General features: G+C 51.9%; 1 protein-coding gene across 9 annotated transcripts in view; it reads left to right on the top strand.

Annotated features, from left to right (window-relative positions):
• The window catches only part of DDX4 (DEAD-box helicase 4), a 388,261-nt gene extending 369,649 nt beyond the window's left edge, over positions 1 to 18,612 (top strand). For all 9 annotated transcript variants that reach the window (XM_075328899.1, XM_075328957.1, XM_075328939.1 and 6 more), the window contains 4 exons: positions 8,763 to 8,862; positions 15,080 to 15,356; positions 15,723 to 15,830; positions 18,362 to 18,612. In XM_075328899.1, coding sequence (XP_075185014.1) covers positions 8,763 to 8,862; positions 15,080 to 15,356; positions 15,723 to 15,830; positions 18,362 to 18,445 — 569 coding nt within the window. In that variant the 3' untranslated portion in view covers positions 18,446 to 18,612. The remainder of the gene's footprint in view (positions 1 to 8,762; positions 8,863 to 15,079; positions 15,357 to 15,722; positions 15,831 to 18,361) is intronic.
• Positions 18,613 to 19,585: the final 973 nt, after the last annotated feature.

The following is a 19,585-nucleotide window of genomic DNA, read 5'->3' as shown; positions in this document are numbered from 1 at the left end:
AGACGCAACAAGGTAACTGCTGGAACTGTGTATGCCTGTTTGTAACCCATGCTTTGATTGTAACTGTACTCTGACATATGTATATTCTGTAGATTCCCTATTGTATATATTGTAGTTTCTAGTGTGCTTTAGGCTGATTAAATTATATAATTAATCTTGGGCTGTTCTGTTATCTCGATCTTGAATCCCACGTCTGTGTGTTCGGCTAATAGTTACCGTGAAGCGGTTGGTGGCAGCGAGTTGTGCCAAGGATTATTGTGGGGAGGCCAGTGAGATTCGGGAAGATATTATATATTCCGCCCGCGGAGGTCGGGGGAATATATACCCTACTCTCACCGGGGACCCTTCAATAATCGGCATAAGTAGTATAGCGGCCTCCTTGCTTATTGTCGGGCAATTCCATAATTGGCCTGACTATAAGAGGGGCGCTAGAGAGCGCGTCACGTGCTCTGTCTGTCGGTCGGGAGGTATAAAGGAGGGGTGACCCCACTTGTTACCCCCCGATTGTGACGTACTGGTAGCCAGCGCGGGGGATTTCTGAGTGACCCCCCCCCGGTGGTTTGTGACACCACCGTACGTGGAAAATCTTCCTTTCATGGTGCAGGGAAACTAACGTCCAGCCTATGCCTCTGGCCATCCCTAGAATTCTCGACTTTCTACAGTCTGGCTTGCAAGCGGGGTTGGCTCTCAGTTCCCTTAAAGGGCAGGTCTCAGCGCTCTCAATCTTCTACCAATGCCGCCTGGCTCAAAAACCGCAAGTCAAGACCTTCCTCCAGGGCGTTTCCCATCTAGTTCCCCCGTACAAACGGCCGCTGGAACCATGGGACCTCAACCTTGTTCTGGACGGTCTCCAGAGGTCTCCCTTTGAACCCCTCAAGGAATCCTCCCTTGCTCTTCTGTCCTGGAAGTTTTTCTTTTTTCCCTGAGGAAGGAGACGGTCCTTGTCTCTGAAACGCGTTGGAAATGCTGAAATAAAAAAGAAACTTCTTCATTAATCCTGCACCAGTGGTTTTTTAGCGCGGATAAAACCCGTTTTCCCTTTTCTATATTTATATATTTGCCATTCACGGGGCCGCTGCTTTTAAACCAAGCTAACACTCACATGCGATTTCAGGAGTTGTGACTGGCACAACCATACCAGGTGAGTGTATTTTAACTTTTACCAACCAAAGTTATACCGGGTAAGACCCTATTTGCGCCTTCTGTCTCCCCATCTCTAGCACTTATAAGCTGTCCTGGAAGTTAACATTCCTGGTGGCAATTACGTCCATCAGACGGGTTTCGGAGCTAGCAGCACTCTCTTGCCGCGAGCCTTTTCTGATCTTTCACCAGGACAAGGTGGTTCTGCGCCCCCTTCCGGATTTCCTTCCAAAGGTTCTTACCCCGTTTCATTTGAACGAGGACATTGTTCTGCCTTCCTTTTGTCCACACCCGGTTCATAGGGTGGAAAGGTCTCTGCATTCGTTAGACCTCGTCAGAGCTCTCAGATATTACATATCCAGGACAGCCCCCTTTAGGAAAACGGACTCTTTGTTCGTCATTCCTGAGGGGCCTAAGAAGGGACAGGAAGCTTCAAAGGCGACTCTGGCTCGCTGGATTCGCTCTGCGATCCAGGAAGTCTACCGCTTGCAACTCAAGCCCATTCCTAGTGGGCTGCGGGCTCATTCCACGTGAGCAGTTGGCGCTTCGTGGGCCATTCGGCATCGGGCTTCAGTGGAACAGGTGTGTAAGGCTGCGATCTGGTCTAGCGTACATACGTTTTCAAAGCATTATAGAGTTCATACACAGGTTTCAACTGAGGCAAATCTGGGTAGGAAACTTCTGCAAACGGCAGTGAGCACCTCTCTCAGGCGCTCCAGACTGTCTGGGACTGGTTCCTTGTCCTTGGGTTGTGTTGTCGTCTTTATTTTTCCCACCATGGACTGCTTTAGGACGTCCCATGGTCCTGTGTCCCCCAATGAGGCGTCAGAGAAAAACGGATTTGTGTGTACTCACCGTAAAATAGTTTTCTCTTAGCCATCATTGGGGGACACAGCACCCTCCCTGTTGGGCCTTGGTTCTCTCAGTACCTCATTTGGTTTTGACTCTTCTTTTCTCATGTTCCTCTGTTGAGATAAGTTTTTACTGGTTTTTTCTTCGGCGCTCCATTGGGAGACCCAGACGATTGGTGTATAGCTACTGCCTCCGGAGGCCACACAAAGCATTACACTAAAAAGTGTAAGGCCCCTCCCCTTCTGGCTATACACCCCCAGTGGGATCACTGGCTCACCAGTTTTCTGCTTTGTGCGAAGGAGGTCAGACATCCACGCATAGCTCCACTGTTTAGTCAGCAGCAGCTGCTGACTATGTCGGATGGAAGAAAAGTGGGCCCATATGGGGCCCCCAGCATGCTCCCTTCTCACCCCACTTTTGTCGGGTGTTTGTTAAGGTTGAGGTACCCATTGCGGGTACGGAGGCTGGAGCCCACATGCTGTTTTCCTTCCCCATCCCCCCTCAGGGCTCTGGGCGAAGTGGGATCTTACCGGTCTCCAGGCACTGAGACCGGGCTCCATCCACAGACCCAGGGAACCTGCTGGATATGGAGCTGAGTATCGTCAGGGACAGGCCCTGCTACATTAAGGTACTCTGTGTCCCCGGGCAAGCGCGCACACACACACCAGCATTGCTGGGAGTGTTAGTGCGCCGGGGGCAACAGCGCGGAGCGCTCGTGCTATTATTCACTACAGCTTTGCTGAGTGACTTTATGTATTGGGAACTGCCGCGCCGGCCGTTGCTGGGTGTTTTTGACATTGTGGCGCGGCTGGGACTTGTGGTGCGCCGGGGACTTCCGCGCTGGCTGTGCACATGGACGGCCGCGCTTATTACTCGAGTCCCCGGCTTTGCGGCCTAGTTTTCGTTTCGTTCCCGCCTCCAGCCCTGCCAGTCAGGGGAGAGGCGGGACGCTGTACAGACAGTCAGCGCCGAGGGCTGGAGTCTGCTTTGCATTCTCCAGCCCCCTTCACTGGACACAGTGGGACGCCAGTTTCCCGCTCTTGTCTGGGGCACGCCCACGGCCCGCCCCTCGTCACACGAGCTGGAGAAGGACGCCGGCAGCCATTCCTGCACGCAGTCCGAGCTGGGGAACGGAGACATGCTCTGGGCAACAACACAGGGCTCTGGCGACCACACACCCGCGTTATAGGCGGGCGGTAAGCAGCACCTGAAGTGCTGACCCCACTAAATACCGAAGTGTCCATTTGTATTTTATGCTTGTATGCTATACACTGCACTGTAGGTCGCTATCTTTGGCTATATGCCCTTCTAGATGGCGAGATAACAGCAGCGAAAACGCAAGGGTGCTAAGGCACAGGTTTTCTAGGCTGCTTGTATTGCATGGCTGAAGTGTTCATTTGTACTTATGCTTGTATGCTATACATTGCACTGTACGGTCGCTACTCTTGGCTATATTCTCCTAGAGGGCTGGACAACAGCAGCAAAAAAGCATGGGTGCCAAGGCACAGGCTTTATAGGCTGCTTGTACTGCATGTGCTGAAGTGTTCATTTGTATATATGCTTGTATGCTATACATTGCACTGGACGGTCGCTTCTCTGGGCTATATTCTCCTAGATGGCTGGACAACAGCAGCAAAAAAGCAAGGGTGCCGAGGCACGGGCTTTCTATGCTGCTTGTATTGCATGTGCTGAAGTGTTTATGCTTGTATGCTATACATTGCATAGATGACTAGAATACAGCAGCAAAAAAGCAACACAGGCTTTCTATGCTGCTTTTCCTGCATGTGATACTGTTCCACCGGCAGGTTCCACTGACCCCCATTGTGTGCAATGCTCCCCTGTAGCACTTGGTCAGCCGGGGTCTCTACTAGAGGTGGCCAAAGGAACCACCTGTGAACCCTGTCCAGGGACAGGGACGGAGATTGTCATGGGATGGAGACTTTGCAGTCCAGACAGGCCATGGGCAATCTTGATTAATGCTCCCTGGCCACCCTCATTTGGAACGCACTCAGTGCTCCGGGGGGGTCCCAGGCATTCCAGGGTGAAGGCTCTGACACGGACGGCAGTCCCAGACAGCCTAAGCTAGCTCGCTGGGTGCGGCACTCGGCTTCATCACTGGTCAAGGTCCCAGCAGGACGACTCTCTGTATGATGAGGCAGACGTAGCTGATCAGGGCTTTGGTCCTGACACCGCTCTCAATCCGGATACACCGGATGGTGACGCCATAGTGAATGATCTTATAGCGTCCATCAATGGAAGGTTGCATATTTCTCCCTCAGCTCCCCCAGTGGAGGAGTCAGCTTCACAGCAGGAGAAATCCTTTTTCAGTACTCATGCATAGATTGAGTGCTTTTTCTGGCCACGCTGACTTCAGAGACGCAGTTCAGAAACACCACGCTTACCAGATAAACGTTTTCTCCAAACGTATTAAGGATGCACGTTATCCCTTTACCCTGACGTGGTAAAGCACTGGACCCAGGGTCCAAAGGTGGATCCCCCAATCTCCAGGCTTGCGGCTAGATCCATAGTTGCAGTGGAGATGGGAATTCACTTAAAGATGCCATTGACAGACAGACAGACCTCTGGTTGAAATCTGTCTGTGTAGCTATCAGCGTGTCGGTTGCTCCGGCATCCGCAGCCGTATGGGCACTCTAACCTATTTCAGCTGGTCTTGCGCAGCTGCTCTTGAGCACATGTACATCTGTGCCGCAGGTGGTGTCCTTAACCTCGCAATGTCTGCATTGCGACTTACCCTAGTAATACTGTCCTGGGGGGACAGTCGAGGTTGGTCCTTCCCAGGCTCGGGCAAGTCCCAATGGTCCTCGTCTAAAAGGACTCAAAAGGCTCAGAGGGGCTCAGATTCCGGCCGGGCTCATTCACGCCCAAGGAAGGCAGCAGGAGGAACCGCTACCAAGGCGATCTCCTCATGTATTTCAGCTCTCTCTCTCCGCATCCGCGGTTGGTGGCAGAATCTCCCGCTTCTGGGTACATTTAGCTGCCACAGGTCACAGACCGGTGGGTGAGAGACATTGTGTCTCACGTGTACAGGATAGAGCTCTGTTCTCGTCCTCCGGCTCGACTCTTCAGAACTCCCCTCCCCCCCCCCCACCGAGCCGATGCTCTTCTGCAGGCAGAAGGAGTGGTAATCCCTGTTCCTCTTCAGGAACAAGACACGGTTTTTTCCTCCAATCTTATTGGGGTGCCAAAAAAGGGTGGCTTTTTCCGTTCCGTTCTGGACCTAAAACTGCTCACCAAGCACGTGAAAGCCAGGCGGTTCCGGATGTAACCCTCCGCTCCGTCATTGCCTCAATGTCTCTAGGAGATTTCCTAGCATCAATAGACATCAGGATGCTTATCTCCACGTGCCGATTGCTCCAGAGCACCAGCGTTTGCTACGTTTCGTTATTGAAGACGAGCATCTTCAGTGCGTACCACTGCCCTTCGGTCTGGCGACAGCCCTACGGGTTTTCACCAAGTTCAGGGCAGCAGTGGGAGCAGTCCTGCACTCTCAGGGTCACTCTGTGATCCTTACTGGACGATCCACTTGTCAAGGCACCCTCTCAAGAGGCATGCCGACACAGCCTGAACGTGGCGCTGGAGACTCTCCAGAGTTTCGGGTGGATCATCAACTTTTCAAGGTTACATCGGGCACCGACCCAATCGCTGACATATCTGGGCACGGAGTTTCACACTCCCTCAGCGATAGTGAAGCTTCCGCTGGACAAGCAGCGTTCACTACAGTCGGGGGTGCAGTCTCTCCTTCAAGGCCAGTCACACCCCTTAAGACGCCTCATGCAGAGGCAGTCACTTTCGCGCAGTTCATCTGCGTCCACTTCAATGGGACATGCTTTGCCAATGGGTTGGGGAGTCGACGTCCCTAGAAAGGAACGTTTCCCTTCTCAGACGGTCAAGGACTCTCTTCAGAGGAGTCCATCCTTCAGATCAATGTTCTGGAAATCTGGGCAGTGCATCTTGCCCTGCAAGCCTTCCAGCAGTGGCTGGAAGGAAAACAGATCCGAATTCAGTCGGACAATTCCACAGCGGTGGCAGACATCGCCCACCAAGGCGGAACACGCATCGCCAAGCCTACCAGGCAATCCGGCGGATTCTGATGTGGGTGGGGGACAGAGCATCTACCATATCCGCAGTTCACATCCCGGGCGTAGAAAATTGGGAAGCAGACTTCCTCAGTCGCCTGGGCATGGACGCAGGGGAATGGCCTCTGCACCCAGTATGGTGTCAGGAAATCTGTAGCCGCTGGGAGATGCCGGACGTCGACCTAATGGCGTCTCGGCACAACAACAAGGTCCCGATTTTCATGGCGCGGTCTCACGAGCAAAGAGCTCTGGCGGCAGGCGCCCTAGTTCAGGATTGGTCGCAGTTCCAGCTACCCTATGTGTTTTCTACTCTGGCACTGTTGCCCAGAGTGCTACGCAAGCTCAGCTCCGCTTGCCGCCGCGCCATCCTCGTCGTCCCAGACTGACCGAGGAGGTCGTGGTCCCGGATCTGTGGCATCTCACGGTCGGCCAACCGTGGGCACTCTCAGACCGGCCAGACTTACTGTCCCAAGGGCCGTTCTTTCCACTGAATTCTACGGCCCTGATCCGGCCTGTGCGGCCATCGAGTCCGAGATCCTAGCGTCTTCAGGATTATCTCAAGACGTCATTGTCACCATGAGACGGGCTAGGAAGCCGACGTCTGCCAAAATCTACCACAAGACGTGGAAGTTATTCTTATCTTGGTGCTCTGCTTAGGGAGTGTCTCCCTGGCCATTTGCATTGTCTCCTTTTTCCCCCCTTCCTGCATCTGGATTGGGAAAAGGTTTGTCGCTCGGCTCCCTTAAAGGACAAGTCGCAGCGCTGTCGGTATTCTTTCAGAAGCGTCTAGTACGACTTCCTCAGGTCCGCACGTTCCTGCAGGGGGGTTATCACATTGTCCCTCCGTACAAGAGGCCGTCAGACCCATGGGATCTGCACAGGGTATTAATTGCTCTCTAGGAGCCGCCCTTCGAGCCTCTGAGGGATGTTTTCACTTTCTCGACTTTCACAGAAAGTGGCCTTTCTGGTAGCGGTCACGTCTTTTCGGAGAGTGTCCGAACTAGCAGCGCGGTCATCCAAAGCTCCCTTCCTGGTGTTCACCAAGATAAGGTAGAGCTGCGTCCGATCCCAGAGTTTCTCCCTAAGGTGGTATTCCCTTTTTATCACAATCAGGATATCTCCTTACCTTCCTTTTATCCATTTCATCGATATGTAATGGCTTTGCATTGTTGGATCTGGTGTAGAGCACCCAGAATCTACATTCCCGCACGGCGCTCCTGCGCCGCTCGGATGCACTCTTTGTCCTTGTTACTGGTCAGCGCAAGGGATCGCAGGCTGCAACATCCACCCTGGCTCAATGGATCAAGGAACCAATCCTTGAAGCCTACCGTTCTACTGGGCTTCCGGTTCCATCAGGGCTGAAGGCCCATTCTTCCAGAGCCGTGGATGCGTCCTGGGCATTACGACACCAGGCTACGGCTCAACAGGTGTGCCAGGCAGCTACCTGGTCGAGTCTGCACACTTTCACCAAACATTATCAGGTGCATACCTATGCTTCGGCGGACGCCAGCCTAGGTAGAAGAGTCCTGCAGGCGGCAGTTGCCTCCCCGTAGGGAAAGGCTGTCTTGCAGCTCTAACATGAGGTATTTCTTTACCCACCCAGGGACAGCTTTTGGACGTCCCAATCGTCTGGGTCTCCCAATGGAGCGCCGAAGAAGAAGGGAATTTTGTTACTTACCGTAAATTCCTTTTCTTCTAGCTCCTATTGGGAGACCCAGCACCCGCCCTGTTGTCCTTCGGGATTTTTGGTTGTTTTCGGGTACACATGTTGTTCATGTTAAATGGTTTTCAGTTCTCCGATGTTAATTCGGAGTGAATTTGTTTAAACCAGTTATTGGCTTTCCTCCTTCTTGCTTTTGCACTAAAACTGGTGAGCCAGTGATCCCACTGGGGGTGTATAGCCAGAAGGGGAGGGGTCTTACACTTTTTAGTGTAATGCTTTGTGTGGCCTCCGGAGGCAGTAGCTATACACCAATCGTCTGGGTCTCCCAATAGTAGCTAGAAGAGAAGGAATTTACGGTAAGTAACAAAATTCCCTTCTTTTCCCTACTGCTTGTGTACTAAAACGGAGGTTGCCTGGCCCGGCCAGGGGGTGTATACTGCTGAGGAGAAGCTATGCTTTTGCATCTACTTAGTGTCCTCCTATGGATAGGCAGCATAACACCCATGGTCCTGTGTCCCCCAATGATGGCTAAGCGAAAACTATTTTACGGTGAGTACACAAAAATCCGTTTATTGCTTGGAAATTCGGAGACGTTGTCAGTAGTTTAGAGAATAAAAGAACAATTTACATTTCACTCAAAAAAAAAAAGAAAAATCAGAAAAACTGACAATTTGGAAGTGGTCTCTTAATTTTTGCCAGATCTGTATTGTAAAATCCTCTATAAGAAACTTTGCAGAGATTTTATAATTGCCCCCCAAAAATACCTGGCATATATATATATACACCCTCCATACGTCTGCTCACATCTCAGTGACTTTCTTGGGGCATTAGACCCTGATGAATAAGGAACCTGCGATGGCGCAATGTTTCCTGTCTGGTCGTGCTCGACTTCTATACGGCAGCTGATGGGATCCTGGGTTTTTAGGTTTTCTCGTTGCAATGTAGTAAATAGAAGGATTTGCCAATTTTAAATTTTTTTATTTTTTTTTTAATCTTCCTACAATTTTTAGGTGAGGGGCGCACAATGGTTTTCGTGAAAACCAAAAAGAAGGCAGATTTCCTCGCTACATTTTTGTGTCAAGAAGACTTAAGAGCAACAAGCATTCATGGGTAAGAGCCGCTTTTCTGGAAACCCCCCCCCCCCCCCCCATTACTTCACCCCTCCTTCTTTTTTTTTTTTAACTATTCACTTGCATTTTTAGTGTACCTTATATGCAGACCTCATAAGATATTGGGGAGTGAATGTTGTTTTCTTCGGCGCTCCATTGGGAGACCCAGACGATTGGGTGTATAGCACTGCCTCCGGAGGCCACACAAAGCAATTACACTAAAAAGTGTAAGGCCCCTCCCCTTCTGGCTATACACCCCCAGTGGGATCACTGGCTCACCAGTTTTCTGCTTTGTGCGAAGGAGGTCAGACATCCACGCATAGCTCCACTGTTTAGTCAGCAGTAGCTGCTGACTATGTCGGATGGAAGAAAAGAGGGCCCATATGGGGCCCCCAGCATGCTCCCTTCTTACCCCACTTGTGGTTTGTAAGGTTGAGGTACCCATTGCGGGTACAGAGGCTGGAGCCCACATGCTGTTTTCCTTCCTCATCCCCCTGAGGGGCTCTGAGGAAGTGGGATCTTACCGGCCCCCAAGCCCTGAGGCCGGGCTCCATCCACAGACCCAGTGAACCTGCTGGATACGGAGCTGGGTACCGTTCAGGGACAAGGCCCTGCAACTTTCAGGTACTCTGTGTCCCCGTACAGACAGGCACGCACACGCCAGACTTGCTGGGTGTGTTAGTGCGCCGGGGACAGTAGCGCTGCACGCTGGGGTTTGAGTCACAGCAGCTTAGCTGTGTGACTTCATGTGCTGGGAACTACCGCGCCGGCCACTCTCGGAGCGGCGGCGCGGCTGGGACTTGTAGTGCGCCGGGGAATTAGCGCCGACCGCGCTTTTACGGCGGCGGCGCTTATAAATTTAGTCCCCGGCTTTTGTGGCCTAGCTCCGCTTCGTTCCCGCCCCCTCCCTGTCAATCAGGGAATGGGACAGACGCTGTGCAATCGTCAGCGCCGAGGGCTGGAGCCTTATTTACATGCTCCAGCCCTCTCACTAGGCACAGTGGGACGCAGGTTTCCCGCTTTTGGTCTGAGCACGCCCAGGGCCCGCCCCCCCCTCCACAGGACGCCGGCAGCCATTCCTGCATGCAGTCTGGCTGGAGGACGGACACAGGCTCTGGGAGACCCAGACTAGGGATTTCTGGCGACCACACACCCGCGTTTAGCGGGCGGTAAGCAGCACATTAGTGCTGGCCCCACTAGTGCCACAGTGTTGTATTGGTGTACTTTTTCCTGTACCAGATAGATATATATATATACTGCACTGTACGGTCGCTTCTTGGCTGTATACCCCTATATTGCTCTGAGGAGACAGCAACATGTCATCCACAAAACGCAAGGGTGCCAAGGCACGGGCTGTATACACTGCTTGTACAGCATGTGGGGCTAATCTACCAGCAGGCTCCAACGACTCTCATTGTGTGCAATGTTCAGTCCCAGTGGCACTTCGTCAGCCAGAGCCTATGGTGGTGGTAGCCCAGGCAGAGACGCCTGTGAACCCTGCCCCGGTGACGGGGACAGAATTTGCAGTCTTTGCTGATAAAATGTCTGTGACTATGACAAAAATCCTGGAGACCTTGCAGTCCAGGCCAGTTGCTCAGACCATGGACACTGCTGTGTCTATGTTCCCCGGTCCCCCTCAGTTGGAACTAATCCGTACTTCAAGGGGGTCCCAGGCATCACAGGCTGAGGGCTCTGACTCTGATGACAGTCCCAGGCCGCCTAAGCGAGCTCGCTGGGAGAGACCCTCCACGTCGTCACGCGGGTCAGGGTCTCAGCGAGAAGGGTCTCTATATGATGAGACAGAGGTGGGTGATCAGGAGTCTGGTCCTGACACCGCACTCAATTTGGATACGCCAGATGGTGACGCCATGGTAAATGACCTTATAGCGGCCATCAGTAGGCTGTTGGATATTTCTCCCCCAGCCCCTTCAGCAGAGGAGGCAGCTGCCCAGCAGGAGAAATTCCATTTCCTGTATCCCAAGCGTAAATTGAGTACTTTTCTGGACCACTCTGACTTCAGAGAATCAATCCAGAAACACCATACTTATCCGGACAAGCGTTTTTCCAAACGTCTGAAGGATACACGTTATCCCTTTCCCCCTGACGTGGTCAAACGCTGGACCCAGTGTCCAAAAGTGGACCCTCCAATATCCAGGCTTGCAGCTAGATCCATAGTTGCAGTGGAGGATGGGGCTTCACTTAAAGATGCCAATGACAGACAGATGGACCTTTGGTTGAAATCTGTCTATGAAGCTATTGGCGCGTCGTTTGCTCCAGCATTCGCGGCCGTGTGGGCGCTCCAAGCTATTTCAGCTGGTCTGGCACAGGTGGACTCTTTCTTAAGTCCAGCAGTGCCGCAAGTGGCGTCCTTAACTACGCAAATGACTGCGTTTGCGACCTACGCTATCAATGCGGTACTAGACTCTACGAGCCGTACCTCAATGGCATCCGCCAACTCTGTGGTTTTGCGCAGAGCCTTGTGGTTAAAAGAATGGAAAGCAGATTCTGCTTCTAAAAAATGTTTAACCAGCTTGCCATTATCTGGAGACAGACTGTTTGGTGAGCAATTGGCGGAAATCATTAAACAGTCCAAAGGTAAGGACTCTTCCTTACCCCAGCCCAGATCAAGCAAACCTCAACAGAGGAAGTGGCAGTCAAAGTTTCGGTCCTTTCGAGGCTCGGGCAAGCCCCAATTCTCCTCGTCCAAAGGGACTCAGAAAGAGCAAAGGAGCTCTGATTCCTGGCGGACTCACTCACGCCCCAAGAAAGCAACCGGAGGTACCGCTTCCAAGGCGGCTGCCTCATGACTTTCGGCCGCCTCCCTCCGTATCCTCGGTCGGTGGCAGGCTCTCCCGCTTTTGCGACATTTGGCTGCCACAGGTCAAAGACATTTTGTCTCACGGGTACAGGATAGAGTTCAGTTCTCGTCCTCCGCCTCGGTTCTTCAGAACTTCCCCACATCCCGACCGAGCAGATGCCCTTCTGCAGGCGGTGCATTCTCTAAGAGCAGAAGGAGTGGTGGTCCCTGTTCCTCTTCGGGAACAAGGACAAGGTTTTTACTCCAATCTCTTTGTGGTGCCAAAAAAGGACGGCTCATTCCGTCCTGTTCTGGACCTAAAACTGCTCAACAAGCATGTGAACGCCAGGCGGTTCCGGATGGAATCCCTCCGCTCAGTCATTGCCTCAATGTCTCAAGGAGATTTCCTAGCATCAATAGACATCAAAGATGCTTATCTCCGCGTGCAGATTGCTACAGAGCACCAACGCTTTCTACGCTTCGTGATAGGAGACGACCATCTTCAGTTCGTAGCTCTGCCATTTGGTCTGGCGACAGCCCCACGGGTGTTCACCAAGGTCATGGCGGCAGTGGTAGCAGTCTTGCACTCTCAGGGACACTCTGTGATCCCTTACTTGGACGATCTACTTGTCAAGGCACCCTCTCAGGAGGCATGCCAACTCAGCCTGAACGTTGCACTGGAGACTCTCCAGACGTTCGGGTGGATCATCAACTTCTCAAAGTCAACTCTGTTACCGACCCAATCACTGACGTATCTTGGCATGGAGTTTCATACTCTCTCAGCGATAGTGAAGCTTCCGCTGGACAAGCAGCGGTCACTACAGACTGGGGTGCAGGCTCTCCTTCAAAGTCAGTCGCACTCCTTAAGACGCCTCATGCACTTCCTCGGGAAGATGGTGGCGGCAATGGAGGCGGTTCCGTTTGCGCAGTTTCATCTGCGCCCACTTCAATGGGACATTCTCCGCCAATGGGACGGGAAGTCAACATCCCTGGACAGGAAAGTCTCCCTTTCCCAGACGGCCAAGGACTCTCTGCAGTGGTGGCTTCTTCCCACCTCATTATCACAGGGAAGATCCTTCCTACCACCGTCCTGGGCGGTGGTCACGACAGACGCGAGTCTGTCAGGATGGGGAGCAGTTTTTCTCCTCCACAGGGCTCAGGGTACGTGGACCCAGCAGGAGTCCACCCTTCAGATCAATGTTCTGGAAATCAGAGCAGTGTATCTTGCCCTACTAGCCTTCCAGCAGTGGCTGGAAGGAAGGCAGATCCGAATTCAGTCGGACAACTCCACAGCGGTGGCATACATCAACCACCAAGGGGGGACACGCAGTCGGCAAGCCTTCCAGGAAGTCCGGCGGATTCTGATGTGGGTGGAAGCCACGGCCTCCACCATATCCGCAGTTCACATCCCCGGCGTAGAAAACTGGGAAGCAGACTTCCTCAGTCGCCAGGGCATGGACGCAGGGGAATGGTCCCTTCACCCGGACGTGTTTCAGGAAATCTGTCGCCGCTGGGGAAGGCCGGACGTCGACTTAATGGCGTCCCGGCACAACAACAAGGTCCCAACCTTCATGGCACGGTCTCGCGATCACAGAGCTCTGGCGGCAGACGCCTTAGTGCAAGATTGGTCGCAGTTCCGGCTCCCTTATGTGTTTCCACCTCTGGCACTCTTGCCCAGGGTGCTACGCAAGATCAGATCCGACTGCAGCCGCGTCATACTCGTCGCCCCAGACTGGCCAAGGAGGGCGTGGTATCCGGATCTGTGGCATCTCACGGTCGGCCAACCGTGGGCACTACCAGACCGACCAGACTTGCTGTCCCAAGGGCCGTTTTTCCATCGGAATTCTGCGGCCCTGAACCTGACTGTGTGGCCATTGAGTCCTGGATCCTAGCGTCTTCAGGATTATCCCAAGGGGTCGTTGCCACCATGAGACAGGCTAGGAAGCCCACGTCCGCTAAGATCTACCACAGAACGTGGAGGATATTCTTATCCTGGTGCTCTGCTCAGGGAGTGTCTCCCTGGCCATTTGCATTGCCTACATTTCTTTCTTTCCTGCAATCTGGGTTAGAAAAAGGTTTGTCGCTCGGCTCCCTTAAAGGGCAAGTCTCGGCGCTATCCGTCTTTTTTCAGAAGCGTCTAGCACGACTTTCTAAGGTACGCACGTTCCTGCAGGGGGTTTGTCATATCGTACCCCCGTACAAGCGGCCGTTAGATCCATGGGATCTGAACAGGGTACTGGTTGCCCTCCAGAAGCCGCCCTTCGAGCCTCTGAGGGAGGTTTCACTTTCTAGACTATCACAGAAAGTGGCTTTTCTGGTAGCGATCACATCTCTTCGGAGAGTGTCTGAGCTAGCAGCGCTGTCATCCAAGGCTCCCTTCCTGGTCTTCCACCAGGACAAGGTAGTGCTGCGACCCATTCAGGAGTTTCTCCCGAAGGTGGTATCCTCTTTTCATCTTAATCAGGATATCTCTTTGCCTTCTTTTTGTCCTCATGCAGTTCATCGCTATGAGAAGGATTTACATTTGTTAGATCTGGTGAGAGCACTCAGAATCTACATTTCCCGCACGGCGCCCCTGCGCCGTTCGGATGCACTCTTTGTCCTTGTCGCTGGTAAGCGCAAAGGGTCGCAGGCTTCCAAGGCCACCCTGGCTCGATGGATCAAAGAACCAATTCTTGAAGCCTACCGTTCTGCTGGGCTTCCGGTTCCATCAGGGCTGAAGGCCCATTCTACCAGAGCCGTGGGTGCGTCCTGGGCATTACGACACCAGGCTACGGCTCAACAGGTGTGCCAGGCAGCTACCTGGTCGAGTCTGCACACTTTCACCAAACATTATCAGGTGCATACCTATGCTTCGGCGGACGCCAGCCTAGGTAGAAGAGTCCTGCAGGCGGCAGTTGCCTCCCCGTAGGGGAGGGCTGTCTTTGCAGCTCTAACATGAGGTATTTCTTTACCCACCCAGGGACAGCTTTTGGACGTCCCAATCGTCTGGGTCTCCCAATGGAGCGCCGAAGAAGAAGGGAATTTTGTTACTTACCGTAAATTCCTTTTCTTCTAGCTCCTATTGGGAGACCCAGCACCCGCCCTGTTGTCCTTCGGGATTTTTGGTTGTTTTTCGGGTACACATGTTGTTCATGTGGAATGGTTTTCAGTTCTCCGACGTTACTTCGGAGTGAATTTGTTTAAACCAGTTATTGGCTTTCCTCCTTCTTGCTTTTGCACTAAAACTGGTGAGCCAGTGATCCTACTGGGGGTGTATAGCCAGAAGGGGAGGGGCCTTACACTTTTTAGTGTAATTGCTTTGTGTGGCCTCCGGAGGCAGTGCTATACACCCAATCGTCTGGGTCTCCCAATAGGAGCTAGAAGAAAAGGAATTTACGGTAAGTAACAAAATTCCCTTCTTTTTTTTTTTTTCTCTTAGGGACAGAGAACAACGAGAGAGAGAAATGGCTCTGAGAGATTTCCGCACTGGCGATCGCCCGGTGCTCGTGGCCACTTCCGTTGCTGCCAGAGGATTAGACATCGAGAACGTTCTTCACGTGATAAACGTTGACATCCCGAGCGACATCGATGACTATGTTCACCGCATCGGACGCACTGGACGTTGCGGCAACATTGGCAAAGCGATTTCTTTCTTTGATAAAAGAGGGGACGATGATCAAAGAATTTGCCAGGATCTAGTGAAGGTCTTAACTGATGTAAGTGAAGCGCCGACTGATTGTGACGCATTTCCATAAATGTATCGGGACCGATAAGTTTGCCATCGGTTCACGATCATTGACACTTCTTTTTTAAGTCACAATGCTAAAACGTGCAATGTCCTCAAAAGCACCACAACATAATCCAACAACCAAAAAAAAAAAAAAAAAAATGAAGTAATATTAAACCTCATGTATCAAGAAAAAAAATATATATTTTTGATTATCGGAACGAGTACTTTTTTAAGCAATTAGGCTACATGTGAAAATGCAAAAATGTGCTGGTTGGGAAGGAGTAAATATGATGTGTTTAAGCCGCGTTTTCACTATTGGATCTTTTTACTGTCCTTTTCCTCTCTCGTACAGGCCCACCAGGAAGTCCCACCTTGGCTGGAGGAGATTGCCTTCAGTGCCCATGGTATGTCAAGCTACAATCCGACTTCAAGCAATTTTCGTTCAGTAGATAGCCGGAAGGTAGGTTTTATAATAAAGCACGCGTCTGTGTTAAAGTATGTGTCAATGTTGCATATTTGGAAGCAGGGGTTAGTAATGGAGAGGTGACTATCAAACACCCCTATTACTAACCCAGGAAGTATAAAAAAAAACCCACAACAATGTATTAAACACTCCCCTAAACTGTCCCTTGTTCACCATGTTCTAAAAAAAAAAAAAAAAAAACCTATGCAGGTCCGTCATCCAGTCTGTGGTCAAACTATCGCCCCATATCACTTCTCCTCTATGCATCAAAACTACTGGAACAGCATGTCCATCTTGAATTGTCCTCATACCTCTCCTCCTGCTCCCTCTTTGACCGGTTACAATCTGACTTCCGACCGCATCATTCCACTAAAACTGCCCTAACCAAAGTCACTAATGACCTTGTCGTCCTCCTGGACCTATCCTCTGCCTTTGACACAGTAGACCACTCCCTTCTACTACAGATTCTCTCATCTCTGGGCATCACAGACTTGGCCCTATCTTGGATCTCCTCATACCTAACCGACAGAACTTTCAGGTTCTCCCATTCTCATACCACTTCCTCATCTCGCCCCCTATCTGTCGGTGTCCCCCAAGGTTCAGTTTTAGGAACCCTGCTGTTCTCCATCTACACGTTCGGCCTGGGACACTCGTAGAGTCCCACGGCTTTCAGAAGAAGGCTCTACGCTGATGATACGCAGATCTACCTCTCTGGACCTGACATCACCTCCCTACTAACCAGAATCCCATAATGTCTGTCTGCTATTTCATCCTATTTCTCTGCTCAATTTCTAAAACAAAACATGGACAAAACAGAATTCATTATCTTTTCTCCTCACTCAGCACCCCCAACAAACCTTTCCATCAATGTCAATGGCTGCTCACTTTTCCCAGTGCCACGCGCTCGCTGCCTGGGAGTAACGTTCGACACTGATCTCTTTCAAGCCACACATCCAAGCCCTCTTCACCTCCTGCTGCCTCCAATTCAAAAATATTTCCCGGATCCGTACATTCCTTTCCCAAGAAGCAGCAAAAAAAAATAGTGCATGCCCTTATTATCTCCCGCCTGGATTGTTGATACCTCCTGCTCTGTGGCCTCCCTTTTAACGGTCTCGCACCCCTACAATCTATTCTAAACTCCGGCCCGGCTCATCCACCTCTCCCCCCGCTACTCCCTGATCTCTCCTCTCTGCCAATCCCTTCACTGGCTTCCCATTGCCCAACGACTCCAGTTAAAAACCCTAACCATGACCTACAAAGCCATCCACAACCTGTCTCCTCCCTACATCTGTGACCTAGTCTCCCGGTACTTACCTGCACGCAACCTCAGATCCTCACAAGATCTCCTTCTCTGCTCCCCTCTCATCTCCTCTTCCCACAATCACATCCCAGATTTCTCCCGTGCCTCCCCCATACTCTGGAACGCTCTGCCACAACATTTCAGACTCTCACCTACCTTGACAAGCTTCAAAAGGAACCTGAAGACCCATCTCTTTCGACAAGCCTACAACCTGCCGTAACCCTCAGTCTGATACAGCGCCGCACAATCAGCTCTACCCTCACCTACTGTATCCTCACCTATACCTTGTAGACTGTGAGCCCTCGCTGGCAGGGTCCTCTCTCCTCCTGTACCTGTCTGTGCCTTGTATTGTTTGATTATTGTACTTGTCCCTACTATGTGTGCCCCTGTCCACATGAGGCACGAGCGCCCCCTTAATGATCGCGGCCGCTGCAAGTGCTTCATCAAAAATTCAGATGAACGTTTTGCTGCCACCGTGCAGAGTCAAGCGCTCTCCGCACTGTGCCAATGGCGGCCGCCGGCCAATCAGATGCAAGCAGGTAATGTCCTAAGCATCAGCTGCTTGCCTCTGATTGGCCAGCGGCCGCCATTGGAATAGTTATGTAGAGAGTTTCACTCTGCGCAGCGATGGTAGAACGTCAAATCTGCCGGAACTGAGCATTTCCATCTGCCTACTGCCGCCGCCGGAACTGAGCATTTCCAGCTGCCTACTGCCGCCGCCGGAACTGAGCATTTCCAGCTGCCTACTGCCGCCGCCGGAACTGAGCATTTCCAGCTGCCTACTGCCGCCGCCGGAACTGAGCATTTCCAGCAGCCTACTGCCGCCGCCGGAACTGAGCATTTCCAGCAGCCTACTGCCGCCGCCGGAACTGACAACAGCTGATCGGCGGGGTGTCGGACCCTGACCGATCAGATATCGATGACCTATACAAAGGATAGGCCATCAACCCTTTAAAACTGTTGCAAGCTAAAACTCTTCACTCACCTTTAATATCCTAGAGAGCCTATTCACATTTTTTATGTTCAATATTTTTTTTTTTTACCTGTGAATGCTGCAATATGACGGTAAAGTGTGAATTAGCTTTTAGGGCTTTAAGAGCAGCCCCTGACCTCTTATACGTGACAATACAGGTTTTTCTTTCTGATTAGTGAATACGTTTAGTGCTTCGCATGTTTCTCGGCAATCTGCCCCTTCACAGGTCACTCACGTTCAGTCTTTCTTCCGCAGAGAGGCGGCGGCCTACAGAATGATGGTTTCGGCAGTTCTGGATTTTCACAACCTGCGGCTCAGGAAGAGGAAGATTGGGGCTAGTGGGGAAGAAAATGTTCAAGAAGACTGGAAGAGTCTCTAGATTCGTTTTTTCATTGGACAATGCGTTGTATGTTTGTATAGAGAATGGTTTGTGTTACCAGACTGAAGTGTTATTTACAGAATTTCTTGTTTAAAAAAATTGCACATTTTTGTTAATAGCCGGTAGATAGCTGCTGCTCAAAAATATTTTGAGCACAATTAAAAAGTTTCTTTTCTCATTTCTACTGTTTGTGGATTTTTTTTTTATGGCATTATCATGTGACTTTTCTTCAGCGCTCTATTGGGAGACCCAGACGATTGGGGTATAGCTACTGCCCTCTGGAGGCCACACAAAGCACTACATTAAAAGTGCAAGGCCCCTCCCCCTCTGGCTATACCCCCCCGTGGTATCACGGGTTCTCCAGTTTTAGCTTTGTGTGCGAAGGAGGTCAGACATCCACGCATAGCTCCACAGATTTTAGTCAGCAGTAGCTGCTGACTATTTCGGATGGAAGAAAAGAGGACACATATAGTGTCCCCAGCATGCTCCCTTCTCACCCCTGGATGGTGTTGTAAGGTTGAGGTACCTATTGCTGGTACGGAGGCTGGAGCCCACATGCTGCTTTCCTTCCACATCCCCCTGAGGGGCTCTGAGGAAGTGGGATCCTGCCGGCCTCAAAGCTCTGACGCCGGGCTCCATCCACAGACCCATTTGAACCTGCTGGATACGGAGCTGGAGTACCGTTCAGGGACATGGCCCTGCACCATTACAGGTACTCTGTGTCCCCGTACACACAGGCACAGCACACTCCAGACGTGCTGGGTGTGCTAGTGCGCCGGGGACAGTAAAGGGTTACAGTCACTGCAGCTTTGCTGAGTGACTTTGTGTTTTGGGAACTACCGCGCCGGACGCTCCGGGAGCGGCGGCGCGGCTGGGACTTGTAGTTCGCCGGGGACTGGGCGCCGACCGCGCTTTTACGGCGGCGGCGCTTATAACTCCAGTCCCCGGCTTCTGCGGCCTAGTGCCGCTTCGTTCCCGCCCCCTCCCTGTCACTCAGGGAAGGGGACAGGCGCTGAGCAATCAGCAGCGCCGAGGGCTGGAGCCTTTTTACATGCTCCAGCCCTCTCACTGCACACTGTGGGACGCCGGATTCCCGCTCT

The sequence above is a fragment of the Anomaloglossus baeobatrachus genome, chromosome 1 (assembly GCF_048569485.1).
Source record: "Anomaloglossus baeobatrachus isolate aAnoBae1 chromosome 1, aAnoBae1.hap1, whole genome shotgun sequence".
Classification (NCBI taxonomy): domain Eukaryota; kingdom Metazoa; phylum Chordata; class Amphibia; order Anura; family Aromobatidae; genus Anomaloglossus; species Anomaloglossus baeobatrachus.
The sequence above is the reverse complement of the archived record's forward strand: the minus strand, read 5'-3'. Positions and strand labels throughout refer to the sequence as shown.